The 13,538-nt window shown below is 45.7% G+C and overlaps 1 protein-coding gene across 1 annotated transcript in view; it reads right to left on the bottom strand.

The window, feature by feature from the left end:
• The window catches only part of GLG1 (golgi glycoprotein 1), a 792,605-nt gene that overhangs the window by 52,731 nt on the left and 726,336 nt on the right, over nucleotides 1-13,538 (bottom strand). The window contains exon 25 of the mRNA XM_086945268.1: nucleotides 310-416. Within this exon, the coding sequence (XP_086801394.1) occupies nucleotides 310-416 (107 nt within the window). The remainder of the gene's footprint in view (nucleotides 1-309; nucleotides 417-13,538) is intronic.

Here is a 13,538-nt window from a genome sequence, read left to right as displayed (position 1 = left end):
TGGCAGAAGTATGCAGTGTGTGGGTGTATCTACAGCCAAACTTGCTACTTACAAACCTATTCAGGTAGGGAAACTGCATATCATTTAGGTTTAGAATGAAGCTGCATTTTGAGACATAAAATGAGATTATGTTCTGGTGGCATTCGTTCTTTTTTCCAGACCACATACTATTCACTCGAAAGCACACTATTCCAGTACCTTCTCAGGAGGACATCAAATTTAACTGCAATTGGGGAGTCAATAGGCAGTATTATCTGTGCAAGCAACTGTTTGCCAAACACTTGCCAGCTAATAGCTTTCAATTCCTACCTTCGCAGCAAAACTCCACATCTCTAGTCGGTCATTCAGGCGTTTTTTGCATTCTGGCTGCAATCTCACTCGTTTGTCCTCCAATGCTTCCATAAGACAAGACATCTCTAAAACATGCAAGATTGGTAAAATCAGCAATCACTTTTTATAGGCAGGTTATAATTCAAGTGTGTTTTCCCATATGGATCAGGCTATGACAAAGCACAGTCAGAAATGCAGATGTAACGTTTTAAGATTCAAAAGTTTGCACACTCATACGTAATAATTTACACTTATTAGGTTGAAGCTTTCAACCCTGATGAATATCATGTGTGATCACTAACTCACCCCTGGTTACCAAGGGTCGCCAATACTAAAACTCCAAATGGAATATCAATGTATTGCCTATAGAAAGTGGACTCTCCAGGAGTAGAGAAATCGAGCAGTCAAGGTTAGCAACTCAAGTACAGCACAACACAGAAAATAACATCCAAACTCATTGTCCAGCTTGTGCCAAGAGTTTAACACAAATAGTTAAAAGGTCATTTAAAAAAGGCAGGACAAATTATGCTAGCACATAAAGGGGCAAAGCAACGATCCCTTTCCCCCAAAGCATAATTAATCTACAGCGTTTAAACGTGGAGCACTAAATTTTCAAATAGGACTATTGGCAAGGTTATGACCTAGGCCCCCTTCTCAGACATTCCACAATCCTTGGTTTCACTCATTGGGAGAAAGGTGCCAGACAAAACACAACGTAGGAGGATAGTTGAGATACATTTCACTTCCTTTTCAATGGTGTTTAGATGCAAACTGGCTAACTCCACTTGGTGTTCTAACACATACCTGTATATGGAAACTCCTTCCATTGAAGTGACCTTGTTGATTGCCGCAGGAAAGCAAAGTGGTCTCAGACGTGCAGGACAGAGCAAGTGGTAGAATAGGATTATACTGCTCGTAACGACTTTGTAAACTGATACACCTCTTTAAAGACATTAGGGCATAACCAAATCTATACTGTTTTTCATTGTACCTTGACTTAATAAATGAAGACAGAGATCCAATGAAAATGTTTCTTCCTTTTTACTCTTTCTGGTGGATACGCTGATTGCAGATTCTTCACCTTGTGAATACCCCACAGGAGTCAAACTGGATCTAGAGATTTTTCTCATCGTAACTCCTGCATGACAGCACAGGGTGCTGTATGCTCCATGTTTGCTTTGACTCATCCCAGACGTTATACCAGAACCACATATAAGTGCCATCCCAGCATGTGGACATCAGTTTCTTTCTTGACTCAATCCAAGCAATCAGACGCGAGCCCAATAATTGCACAGACGTGACAGTGTTGAGATCTTTAAATTGGGACCTTTTTATAGAAAGAAAAAGGCCAATCCACAGAACAGGGAGGATGGTTAGAAATCTGCAGGTTGATCGAGTATGCACAAGAGAGTGGGTTACCAAAGGTAAGCAAGGTGTTCTTCTGATAGACACTTCTATCCTCAAATTCCTCAGCTTGTGAATAGATACCAAAGCAGTACATCCTGAGGTAGTGGGACTGTGGAAAGACTAAATCCAACCAGTCCTGCAGGCTTGATAGGCAAAAGTGCCACTCTTACCAGTGAAGGCAGCAGTGCTTTGTGAATGTGTGGACTGGCACCCACATTGCAGCGGACATGTTCACAACAAGCAATCTACATGCCAATGCACTGGAAGCAGCCTTGGCTCAGTTTGAATGAGCCCTCAGACCCTCTAGGTAAAGCTGTATGACCAACGTGTAGCAGATTTTGAAAGATGACTATCCACCTAAATACGGTCCTTTTCGGCCACTGCCTTCACCCTTCTTTTTTTTGTTTAAATCTTTTTATTGATTAACGCACATTTTAAGCATACAGTCAGAGCAGTGCTCATGCATCGAGAAAGAAAGACAAGAAAAGTGATTGCCAACAGCATAATGTGCAGTATCCAACAGCAAAAGGAGAGACAGAGGAGTAGCTCACAATGACAACAAGAAGTCAAGGGATAGCATCCATAGGCAGGGCGGATCAGTGCTGATGAGTCTCGCCACCGGGTGTCATGCAAACAGTTCAGATATAGGGTAGTTTGAACCAAACTCGGGACATAGGGTACAACAAAATGAGGACAACATAAGTCAAGGAAGGGAAAGGGGAGTCGCTTGAGACCTGCTGCCGCATCTAGTGTAGCCCGGGGAGCCAGAGCTGTCAGGACCGAGTGGCAACAAAGTTCTGGAACAGGAGAGTCAAGTCAGTCTGGAGGTCAGTACTATTCAACACCCCTGCCGGTGGGGGATGAACCTACCAGCACCAGATAACGTAATCGAGTTCCCTGTGTTAGTGACCAATTCTTGGAGCTTGGAAACCATTGTGTCCCACTGAGGTGCTAGAGGGAATTTACAAATGCTGAGTAGGTCCTCCCTACGTAGCGCCACACCCTGGCCACTGCCTTACCCTTCTTTGCCCACAAAGAACAGCGAAAAGATCCGATAGCCTGCCAGATGGTCCCTGGTATGATCACTACTCTTTGGAGGGGTGAGGTGGAGCAAAGAATGCCAGAAGAGTGATGGGTTGTCAGATGACAAAAACACGATCACAACTTTTGACAGAGCGTTGTCCTGGTACCCATCAGTTTGCCCGGCAAGAAGATGGAGTATGGAGATTGAATGGACAGAGCTAGAAGTTCAGTCATGGAAAGTCCTTGCTGGGCTAAAGACAATGATAAGCAGAACATCCCACAACTTATCTTGTGATGGTTCTCCATGGAGGGAAATATAGCAAGCTGCAAACTTAACCCAATGCTCAGCGTAAACCGAGTTTTTCAGATGGATGCCTGGTGTGAGGGAGTAAGTTGTATTATATGGGGGTGTTGTGCAATCTCAGTGTGTAATGCACTTATCAACCCCTTTAGGACCAATAGGTCTCGTATGGTAAAACCTTAGCTCAACCCTGGGTATCTGTGGCTTTGAGCAGTCAGGCTTACAAAAAGAAACAGGTGTGAAGTATTTAAACAGCAACAAAAAAATTGAGGAAGTAATACACAAGACACTCAAGAAATCTGGCATCAATTAATGAAAATAGATGGCATTTAAATGTAATTTTAGACACCAAAACCAATGCCAACCATAGGAGGGTCCTGAAGATAAAGATTTTATAAGGAACAGAAAGGAAAATGCTACTTACCAGTATGCATCTGTTCTTGGCATGTAGAGCTGCAGAGTCTCACACTGAGCATTAGATCGCCACCTGGTGTTGGGCTCGGATGATTGCATGTTGTTGGAGTCTTGGAAGAAGTCTTTGTAGTCAAGAGATAGGTGACTCCTCCCTTGGACGATAGTGCGCATGGGCATTGACTCCATCTTTATATTGTTCTTCGCCATGATGGGAAATGATGGAGTTAGTAGAAAGAAAAAAGGGATGTCCATGCGTGTATATCCAAGTAAGATAGAACTGGAACAGATACCGGTGGGTGGGCGTGGGAGACTCGGCAGCTCTACATGCCAAGAACAGATGCATACTGGAAAGTAGCATTTTCCGTTCGAGGCATACGAGCTGCAGAGCTCACACTGAGCATCGATTATACAGCAGTGTCTCTCCTAGCGGTGGTCGCCTGTATCTGTTGCAGTAGTTTGAAAGAGTTTTGAGGACAGCTTGCAGCTTGGCTTGCACACCAACACAATAGCGTTTAGTGAAGGTATGTGTTGTAGACCACGTTGCTGCCTTGCAGATGTCTTCTAGGGGAATGTTCCCTAAGAAATCCATAGAGGCTCTTAGTTTGCGTGTGGAGTGTGCTCCAGGAGGAATTGTTAATGTACGTTTTGCTTTTTGATAGCATATTTTTATGCACTTTACAATCCACCTTGCAATTCCAGCTTTAGAGATGGGGTGCCCTTATGTGGTGGAGAGAAAGCTACAAACAATTGTTTTGTTTTGCGAAAGGATTTGGTCCTGTCAATGTAATAGAGAAGGGTTCTTCATGTCTAGTGTGTGGAGAGCTCTTTCTGCTATGGAGTGTGAGTTCTGAAAAAACACTGGCAGCACTACTGATTGGTTTAGATGAAAAGGAGTAATGACTTTAGGAAGGAATTTGGGATTTGTTCTTAGGACCACTATGTTACGGTGTCATTGTAAAAATGGTTCTTGTATAGTGAAAGCTTGAATCTCACTCACTCTCGTAAGAGGTAATAGCAATAAGGAAAGCGGTTTTCCATGTGAGGAATTGCAGTTCACATTTGTGTTGTGGTTCAAAAGGGGTTCCCATGAAGCCTGGTAAGAAGAAGGTTTAGGTTCCACACTGGAGTGGGTGGTAACCTAGGAGGATTGATGCTTTTTAATACTTCCATAAGTGCTTTAATTGCAGGCACTCTAAATAATGACAGTTGTCGTTTATTTTGTAGGTACGCAGCAATGGCTGCAAGATGTAGACATATAGATGAATAGGCTAGATTACATCTTTGTAAGTGTAGAAGGTAGCAGATGATATTCTAGATGGAAGCATCCAGGGAAACAATTTGATTATTGGTGCACAAAATGGCAAATCTTTTTCATTTTGCAGCATAGCAAGTTCTAATAGTAGGTCTTCTGGCTTCCTTAATGATATTCATACAGTCTGGTGGCAGGTTAAGGTAACCAAACTCTAAGACGTCAGGAGCCAGATTGACCGATTCAGTTGATTCGGATCTGGATGTCGGATGTCTCCATGGTTGTGCGTTAGCATGGATGGTGTCAGACACAGTCTTTGGTGTGGAACTAGAGAGTTCTAGCAGTGTTGTGAACCACGGTTGGCGTGCCCATGTGGGAGCTACTAAGATCATTTTGAGAGACTGTTGTCGTAGCTTGCGCACTACTAGTGATATTAGTGGGAGTGGCGGAAAAGCGTACGCAAATGTACCTGACCAGTTCATCCATATCGCATTGCCTTTGGACAGCGGGTGTGGAAACCTGGCAGCGAAGGTTGGGCATTTTGTGTTTTCGTGTGTGGTGAACAGATCTAGGTCTGGATGACCCCACTTGTGAAAGAAAGGTAGACGAACTTACGGATGTAGTTCCCATTCGTGAATCTGTTGTGTCGGTCGACTTAACAGATCTGCAATCTGATTTTGAACTACTAGAAGGTGTTCTGCTAGTAGATATATTTTTTGTGGAATGACCCATCTCCAAATGCTCTGTGCAAGCTGGGACAGTTGCAGAGAATGTGTGCCTCTGTTTTTGAATGTAGTACATGGCTGTCATGTTGTCCGTCAGGATCATGACAGCTTTGTTCTGTACATGTACTTGGAAGGACTTCAGTGCTAGGATTAATGCTAGCAACTCTAGGTGATTGATGTGCAGCACTTTTTGTTGAGTGGTCCATCTTCCCTGAGTTGTATGGTGTAGGAGATGGGCTCCCCATCCTGTCAGGGATGCGTCTGTTGTAAGTACTATCTGTGGAACAGGTTAGAAGGACTGCCGCCATCTGGACAAGTTTTTGGTGTTCCACCACTGCAGAGAGTGATGTGTGCGGCTGTCCACCAACACCAGGTCTGTAAGTGGTCCTTGAGCCTGGTTCCACTTATGTGCTAGACTTTCTTGCAATGGGCGCATTTGCAGTCTTGCATATGGTACAATAAAAATGCAAGATGCCATCATGCCTATTAGTTGCATGAACACTCTGGCTGGGAGAGAGTGTTGGTTTTGAAACCTTGTGACTAAGGCTTGAATGCTTTGTATCCTGGCTGAACTGGGATGAGCCAGAGCAGTAGAAGTGTTTATTGTAGCCCCTAGATGTTGATGTACATGAGAGGGCTGGAGATGCGACTTGGTGTAGTTGATTGTAAACCCCAAGTTGTGCAATATTGTAATTGTCTAAGATGTGTGTTGGACACACTGGTTGAATGGCTTGGCTTTTATGAGCCAATCGTCTAGACATGGGAAGACATGGATGTGTTGTCTTCTGAGATGTGCTGCTACTACTGCTAGGAACTTTGTAAACACTCTTGGTGAAGTTGTGTCCCCGAATGGAAGGACTTCACTGATAGTGTTGTCCTTCTAGTACAAACTAGTACAAACCTTAGATACTTCCTGTGAGAAGGATGTATGGGAATGAGGAAGTAGGCGTCCTTGAGATCTAGTGTAGTAATGAAATCGCCATGTTGCAACAATGGGAGCGCTTGTTGTGAAGTGATCATATGAAAATGATCTGAGTGTATATACAGATTGAGTGGCCTGAGGTCGAGAATTGGTCTTAGTGTCCCGTCCTTCTTGGGTATTAGGAAATACAGCGAGTAAACCCCTGTCCCTTGATGTTGTAATGGAACTCTCTATTGAGTCCTTTTGAAGCAATGAGAGAACCTCTTGTTTGAGCAGCATAAGATGTTCTGTGGACATTGGACGCTGTTTGGGTGGTATATGTGGAGGGGTAGCTGTAAGTTCTAGGCAGTAACCATACTGGATAATCCGTCTTACCCACTTGTCTGTTTTGATGGAATTCCATACAGGTAGGAACTGTTAGTATCCCCCCCGACAGGAGTAGAATGCTATTGGGGGAGCGGAAGGAAGTCACTGTTTTGTGGTGGGAGAGGTTCGATTGATGTTATTACCTCAACCTCTTCCCTTGTTGTTGCCGCAGTAGCCTCCTCTAAAATATCCTTTTATGAAGGATGTTTGCGTATTGGTTTTAAAGGAAGCTGAATTGTCTGCTCCAGCTTGTTTGGTGCCTTCTCTATAGAAGGAGCGACGAAAGGAGCCTTGTGTTTGTGGGGATTGCAAAGCTCCCATAGATTTGGAAGTGTCAGTGTCCTTTTTCATTTTTTCAAGTGCTGTGTCTACAGCTGGCCCAAAAAGCTGCTGTTGGTTAAATGGCTGATTTAAGATGGTAGTTTGCACCTCTTGCTTAAAGCCCGAGATGCGTAGCCATGCATGGCGTCTAAGGAGGACACTAGTTTTTATTGCTCTAGATGCAGTGTTTGCTGCATAAAGTGCGCACTTGATGGAAGCTTTAGAAATTAGTTTACCCTCTTAGATAAGGTCATTTGCTTGTGATTTATATTGGTTAGGTAGATGCTGTAAGAGTGTTTCTAACTGATCATAATGGGCCCTGTCGTATCTGGCGAGGAGGGCTTGTATGTTAGCTATGCGCCATGTGTTGCTTGCCTGGGCAGCTATTCTCTTCCCTGAAGCGTCTATAATTTTCACTCTTTATCAGGAGGTGGCGCTTCCCCTAGGGTTTGGGAGTTTGCTCGTTTTCTAGCGTTGGAAAGGTCTAGGGAATCTAAAGGTAGCTATCCCTTAATGTAGGCAGGATCCACAGGAGCAGGTCTATATTTCTTTTCTATTCTGGGGATTATGATCCTAGCACATACAGGATCTGTAAACACTTCTGGTGCATGCTTGATGACCCCTTTGATCATAGGTAATATCTGAACTGACTTTTGGGATTGTTCAAAAGTGTCTAGTAAAAAATCTTCTTCTGCCTCATCCGAGTGCATTGTGACCCCATGATGAATGGCAGCTCTATTAAGTGTCCAAACCCAATATTCTCTTCTGGAGGAGATGTTTGAATGGGTATGGATGTGGGTCAGGGATAACTGGTACATCCTGTGCGATTGGGTACTCCTAGTCAGGTGGATCTGTTGGGTAGTTAAAAGGGTCATTTGGGTCGTCCCCTCCCCCCATAATATCATCATGAGGTTATGTTGTGGTGAAAAATGAGGAGAATTTTGAGGAGGTGAAGGAAGAGGAGGTGGAATAGAGGGGGGTATAGGAGAAGGGTGCATGGGTGATGTGGCAGAGTCCTTCTTTACAGGCACTGGAGGTGGAGGTGCTGTATCTAACTTCCTCTTTCTGTCTGGCATAGTAGAAACATGTCCTGTCCTTGGGTCAATATAGATCTTTTTCTGTCTAGGATCAAGGTGAAAAAGCTCCTCTTCTTGAGGAACCGCTATCAGTGCAGATTTTTTTCGGTTCAGAGCGTGGTTGTTGCTTTTCTTTGTCTTTAGCCTTAGGAGTTGTGGCAGAGTCCTTTGGCGTAGGTCTTGGCTCCAAATATCTTGGCTTTGGAGCCAAAGCTGGTTTTGTCGGCTTGGAAGCGTCAGAAGCAGGTTTTATTATTTTCGGAGCAGTTTTGTCTTTCGGAGTCGACTGTTTCGGAGTGGATTTCGGAACCGTCACTTCTCTCGGTTTCGGTGCCGAGGGAGCTGGTGGTATCGGCACATGCGGTTTGCTCGGTCCCGAGCTACCGGAAGGCTTTTGAATTTTCTTCGGAGCCATGCTCAAAGGCGAGGCTTCTGAAGTCTTTCCGTCGCAACTGGGTCCCGGAGGCGGAGTGTTGACCCTTGCTTTCAATTTAGGGGTTGGGGTAGTGGCAGTAGTACTCCCGCGTTGACCCGAAAGTATGGAGTCATCGGAGTCGTCTACCCCAGATACGATTTCTAGATCTTCGGAATCTTACTCTGGAACATCTGGACCCTCGAAGATGTCCACCGGGTCCGGAGCTGATCTCTGCATGATGTGTCGGCGGGCCCTCCGATCCCGAATGGTCTTCTCGAATCGAAAGGATGCGCAGGCTGGACAGCTGGACTTGTGTTCAGGTGATAAGCACAGGTTACAGACCTTGTGACGGTCACTGTGCGGGAATTTTGCTCCACACTGGGAGCATTTCTTGAACTGCGTCCTTTCCATGAGCTGTAGGCATCACTGCATGGATAGGCCCAACGGCCCGCGTCGACGACCGGAATCGAGCTGATGAGATCGAGTCGATGGTTATTGATGTCGAAAGTTGTTTAGAAGAGTTTAACTTTTTAAGCGTCGAACTACTTAGAAAGTAGGTTTCTGAACAGGAACGGAAAAGTTACATACGAACCCAGTGGCAGAAAAAAACAATCTAAGGATGGAATCGATGCTCATGCGCACTATCGTCCAAGGGAGGAGTCCCCTATCTCGTAACTACAAAGACTTCTTCCAAGACGACAACATGCAATCATCCGAGCCCAACACCAGGTGGCGATTTAATGCTCAGTGTGAGATCTGCAGCTCATATGCCTCGAACATATGCATTTTTGTTTAACAATCACAAACCAGCATTGGCTAATTCAATGAATTCAACACTTTGGTAAATATCAATGTGATTACTATGAGTCACTTTAGGTGACAAACTCCAGCAGGGACCTAGTTAGGGGGATCAGCAAGGTCCACAGAAACAGTTATCCAACACAAAGAGCAGCCTTCAGTCAGTTCTAATCGTTGCAACTCCTAGTCATAGACTCCTACGAAATAGTCCTGATGCAAAGGGATACAGGATGCTGAAGGTCAACATGGGTCTCCTACAACTACTTTTTGGACCACAAGCTTAGTGAAGCAGTCCTGGCCTCAGGGGTCAATGTCCCTCGCAGTCTTCTCAGGTCTGGCAGGAGTACAGTCACCACTGGACTACCTGTCACCCTGTATTGGGAGCACAGTGAAATTCATCCTTGGGCAATAACTTGTTTTTTGGTGACAAAGCTCCACTCTGATGACTCCCGAATACAGCAGACTCAGGGGTAACTTTTGAGTGTCAGGTCCGGGTCTCTAGTGCTATATGATGGCGAGCAGCGGCATTACCAACTCTAGTATTTAGGGGCACTCTGAACCTTCCTTCCTCAGATCCAGAGACGACAAGAAAAGAGGAAAGACGAGAAGCTGTGCAGAGCTAACAAGGAGGATGACGCTCACTGACTTGGCTCCAGCCCTACAGGCCTATCTCCCCTCGAACCTGCTCCTGCGAAATCCAGGCGTGTCCAGCGGCCAGCAACCTCACAAACCCCGGAGCACCTGCCTACTTTTCACTTCCCAAGCGGTTTCTCCCGTGAACATCGGACGTGTTTGAACTGCAGCTTCTGGTGCAAACCAGGAACCGCAAATCCAGCGCACTCTGCACCTGCCGAGCCCGGCCGGTGTTTGAGTGAACAAACACGAGGAGGTCCCCCCGGCAATCCTGACCCAAGATCCGGCGAACCCTGACCTGCCTCAAGCCTCCAGACGACGCCTGCAGCCTCAATCCAGAGGGCCCCCCCTACCGCGACCAGAGCGGGTAAGACATCCAAAGGCACCCCTGCATCAGACGCCCCATGACCGTGTGTGCCCAACCCAGCGGTGCCTAACCATCCCTCTACATCTCAACCTACCCCTCGAAGTGGTGGTCACTTCTGGAAGATCCTTATACCCGAGCCTGCAGTATTTTTGTCCCAGAGAATTCCCATTGAAATCAACAGAGCACCCGACCTCAAAACCGCACCCTGCACCTGGCTGCCCTAGAACTGCTGAGGGTGCTAACTTGGTCTCCAACGTGCCCTGAGCTTAACCGTAGGAGCTTTGCTCCCGCAACCCTGTGGCCTGCTTGCCAGCTGCCACCAACCGGAGTTCCCCTATCCCCCATTGCATAACATTGGGCCTCAGCACCCGGCCGCCCGAGTGCCGCTGAGGGTGCAACAACAGTGCATCACAGAACCTGGGAGACCCCCGAGTCTAACCCCAGAACCCTAACTCAAAAGACCAATCACTTACCTTGAAACCGATAACTCATTTTTCCTCATAGTATAACATTGACACTTTTTCTCCCAAAAAGATTGAAAGTGTCCACTTTTGAAAACGGCAAATATTCCTTAAAAATCAGTCTAATAACCAAAACGCATTTTCTCAACTGATTTCAGGAAATGTCCCAGTGCAGGATCCAGCACTGAGTAAGAAAAAAAGTAACGATAACCTAACTTACCTGCTAAGTGAATTTCCTCCAATAGGATAACATTGGTGATTCTATGTGAAAAAGTTTCCAAGTGTCAACTTTTAAAATACAATAATATTCCTTAAAAATCACAACTGTAACCAAAACGCTTTTACTCAACTGTTTACAGGAGATGTCCCAGGACTGAATCGAGGATCCAGTCCTGTGGTTAGAAAAGTAATCCATAAAGTAATTAATTGCCATTTAACTAGAAATTCCCACTGAGCAAAATGTCACATTGTGTTTGAAATTGTGTTGCCTGTTGCAACAACTGTAACTATTGCATTCAAAGGTCTATTGCCTATTTGAAAAGTATTCAACTAAAGTAACTCATTCTGAGAAAGTATATTTTGATACCTATTGTTGGTTCTAAAATAAAACAACTATGTATTTTTATACAAACAATTGGCCTAGAGTTCAGTTTGAGTGTGTGAGACCATTTGCTGACTGAGTGTGTACAACAAATGCTTTACACTGTCCTCTGATACTGCCTTCGTGCTCGACCAAGCTACCACTCTAGAGAGTATGGTTATATCCAACTTTTGCCTCTGCCATACCTCTGGGGACTGTTGACTGTGCACACTGTACCTTACTTTGGTCCAGTATATACAGAGTCACTCTTACACATTGGTACAAGAACTTTCAGAAATATATAATGAAAGATTTAAATAAGGGGGTTTGGTCAGGCAGCCACAAAATAGCAGACGAGGCAGAAAGATACGCTTTTAGAGTGACCGGAGCAGAGCCCTACTGGACAAGAGTAAAAATAAAAAGTAAGATACGGAAAATGAGACAGAAAGAGTCAATAGACTTTTCTGTTCTATATGATACACACATTTTCCATCTGCAGGCATAAACCGTCTTGGTGGAGGGACACCTGGCTGGCAGAACAACATTACAGACTTCGGGAGGAAGGTCGAAAGCTACCAACTGCTGCCGCTCAATTTCCAAGCAAGAAAGGGAAGGGCTGGCAAGTTCGGGTCGATGACCCTCCCTTGCTGCTGCAACTGAAGATGCTCCCGAAGCGGCAGCTGATCGGATGATCAATGCTCAGGATACCATACTCTCCGTGCCCACAAGAATGACTTGGACCTGGTCATTCCGGATCTTCTTGAGCACTTCAGGGAACCACCTGGATATGCCATGCTGTACCAGCTATGTCCAGAGATGCAGGAGCTCTTGATAAAGGATCACGATCCCATCCGGCCTGTTTATTTCAGTAGCACATGGCGTTGGTGGTGTCCATGAATACTTTTACCAGCCTTTCCTTGACGGAGAGTGTAAAGTACTTCAATGCCAATTTGACCGCTTGGAGCTCCAGCATGTTTATGTCGAGTCCTCCAGATTCCCCCGGAAACCAGAGACCTTTTTTTTTTTTTTTAATTTTTGAAAACCTTTATTTGAGGAAATGGATGCGTACAAATACGGGCCTACAACCCGGGGGCCGGCCACGGAACAAAACTGGAAAGCACCATCATCAATTAAAGGCACGGAGTGGTTAGATGATATTACCTAACGCTGTAAGTCAATGTTATTAACTAACTAACCTATTCCTCCCCTCACAGTAACTCATCCCGCGGGGTTACGCACAGTCGTGGAGACCCAAGAAAAGGACACAAAAGAGCCATAGAAACAAAGAACAACCTAATAGACCCTACTCCACCCGTCCCACCCTGCACCCCTGCAGAAGGATACGGCCTACCCCCCCCCCCAGCAGCGTGCCTGTCGCCCCAATTATGAACCCGAAATATAGAAAAAGAATATAGAGAAACGGAAAAAGAAAGAGAGAAAAAAGAAAAGCCTGGGGAGAGGAACCATTTAGCAAATGGTACGGCCCCGCCCACACACGCCATGAGCGTGGCCCAAAACGTAACTGGCAAGTGTTCAGTAACACGTAAATACGAAGGAATCAACAAAGTATCACAATGTAGGGCAGTCCATAACTCCATTCACCGATTAGTAGTCCTCCGAAGTAAGAACCGGGTTCATCCTAGTCCTTTCTTAGCCAACGTCGCAATGTGCGTAGATCCAGTGGGCATAGGACATGGCGATGAGAAAAGGCTGTGGAAAAGTTGCTGGACTATTAATGGAAGCAGCCAATAGAACCCCCTCTCCCGAGGGCAATGCAGAAACTGTTCACAGCAGCCGTGTATACCAGTGTCAATGAACACCAGCGGTTCCACCCGCTCATGTATCGGATCATCGCTACCCCAACCAGAAAGCGGAGAACAATCAACTACCTCACCGGGCCCATCCGCGTCCTCAAAAGCTGACCCGGGAGCAATGGCGGCCATTACATCCCCCTGCACACAGGAGTCCCGGACCATGGTCGACCTCCAGGTCTTCAAAGCTTGCAGGACGTCGCCAATCGTGGGTTCGAGCTCACCAGTACAGGCCCAAGCGGAGTACAAGGGCAAGAAATCGGCATCCCGGGACCCTGCACAGGACATGGCAGCAGCCGCCATTTTGCGACAATTACGCCGTCTCTCCGGAATCATCTC

The sequence above is a fragment of the Lissotriton vulgaris genome, chromosome 12 (assembly GCF_964263255.1).
Source record: "Lissotriton vulgaris chromosome 12, aLisVul1.2, whole genome shotgun sequence".
NCBI lineage: Eukaryota > Metazoa > Chordata > Amphibia > Caudata > Salamandridae > Lissotriton > Lissotriton vulgaris.
This window is presented reverse-complemented; position numbering and strand designations above follow the sequence as displayed.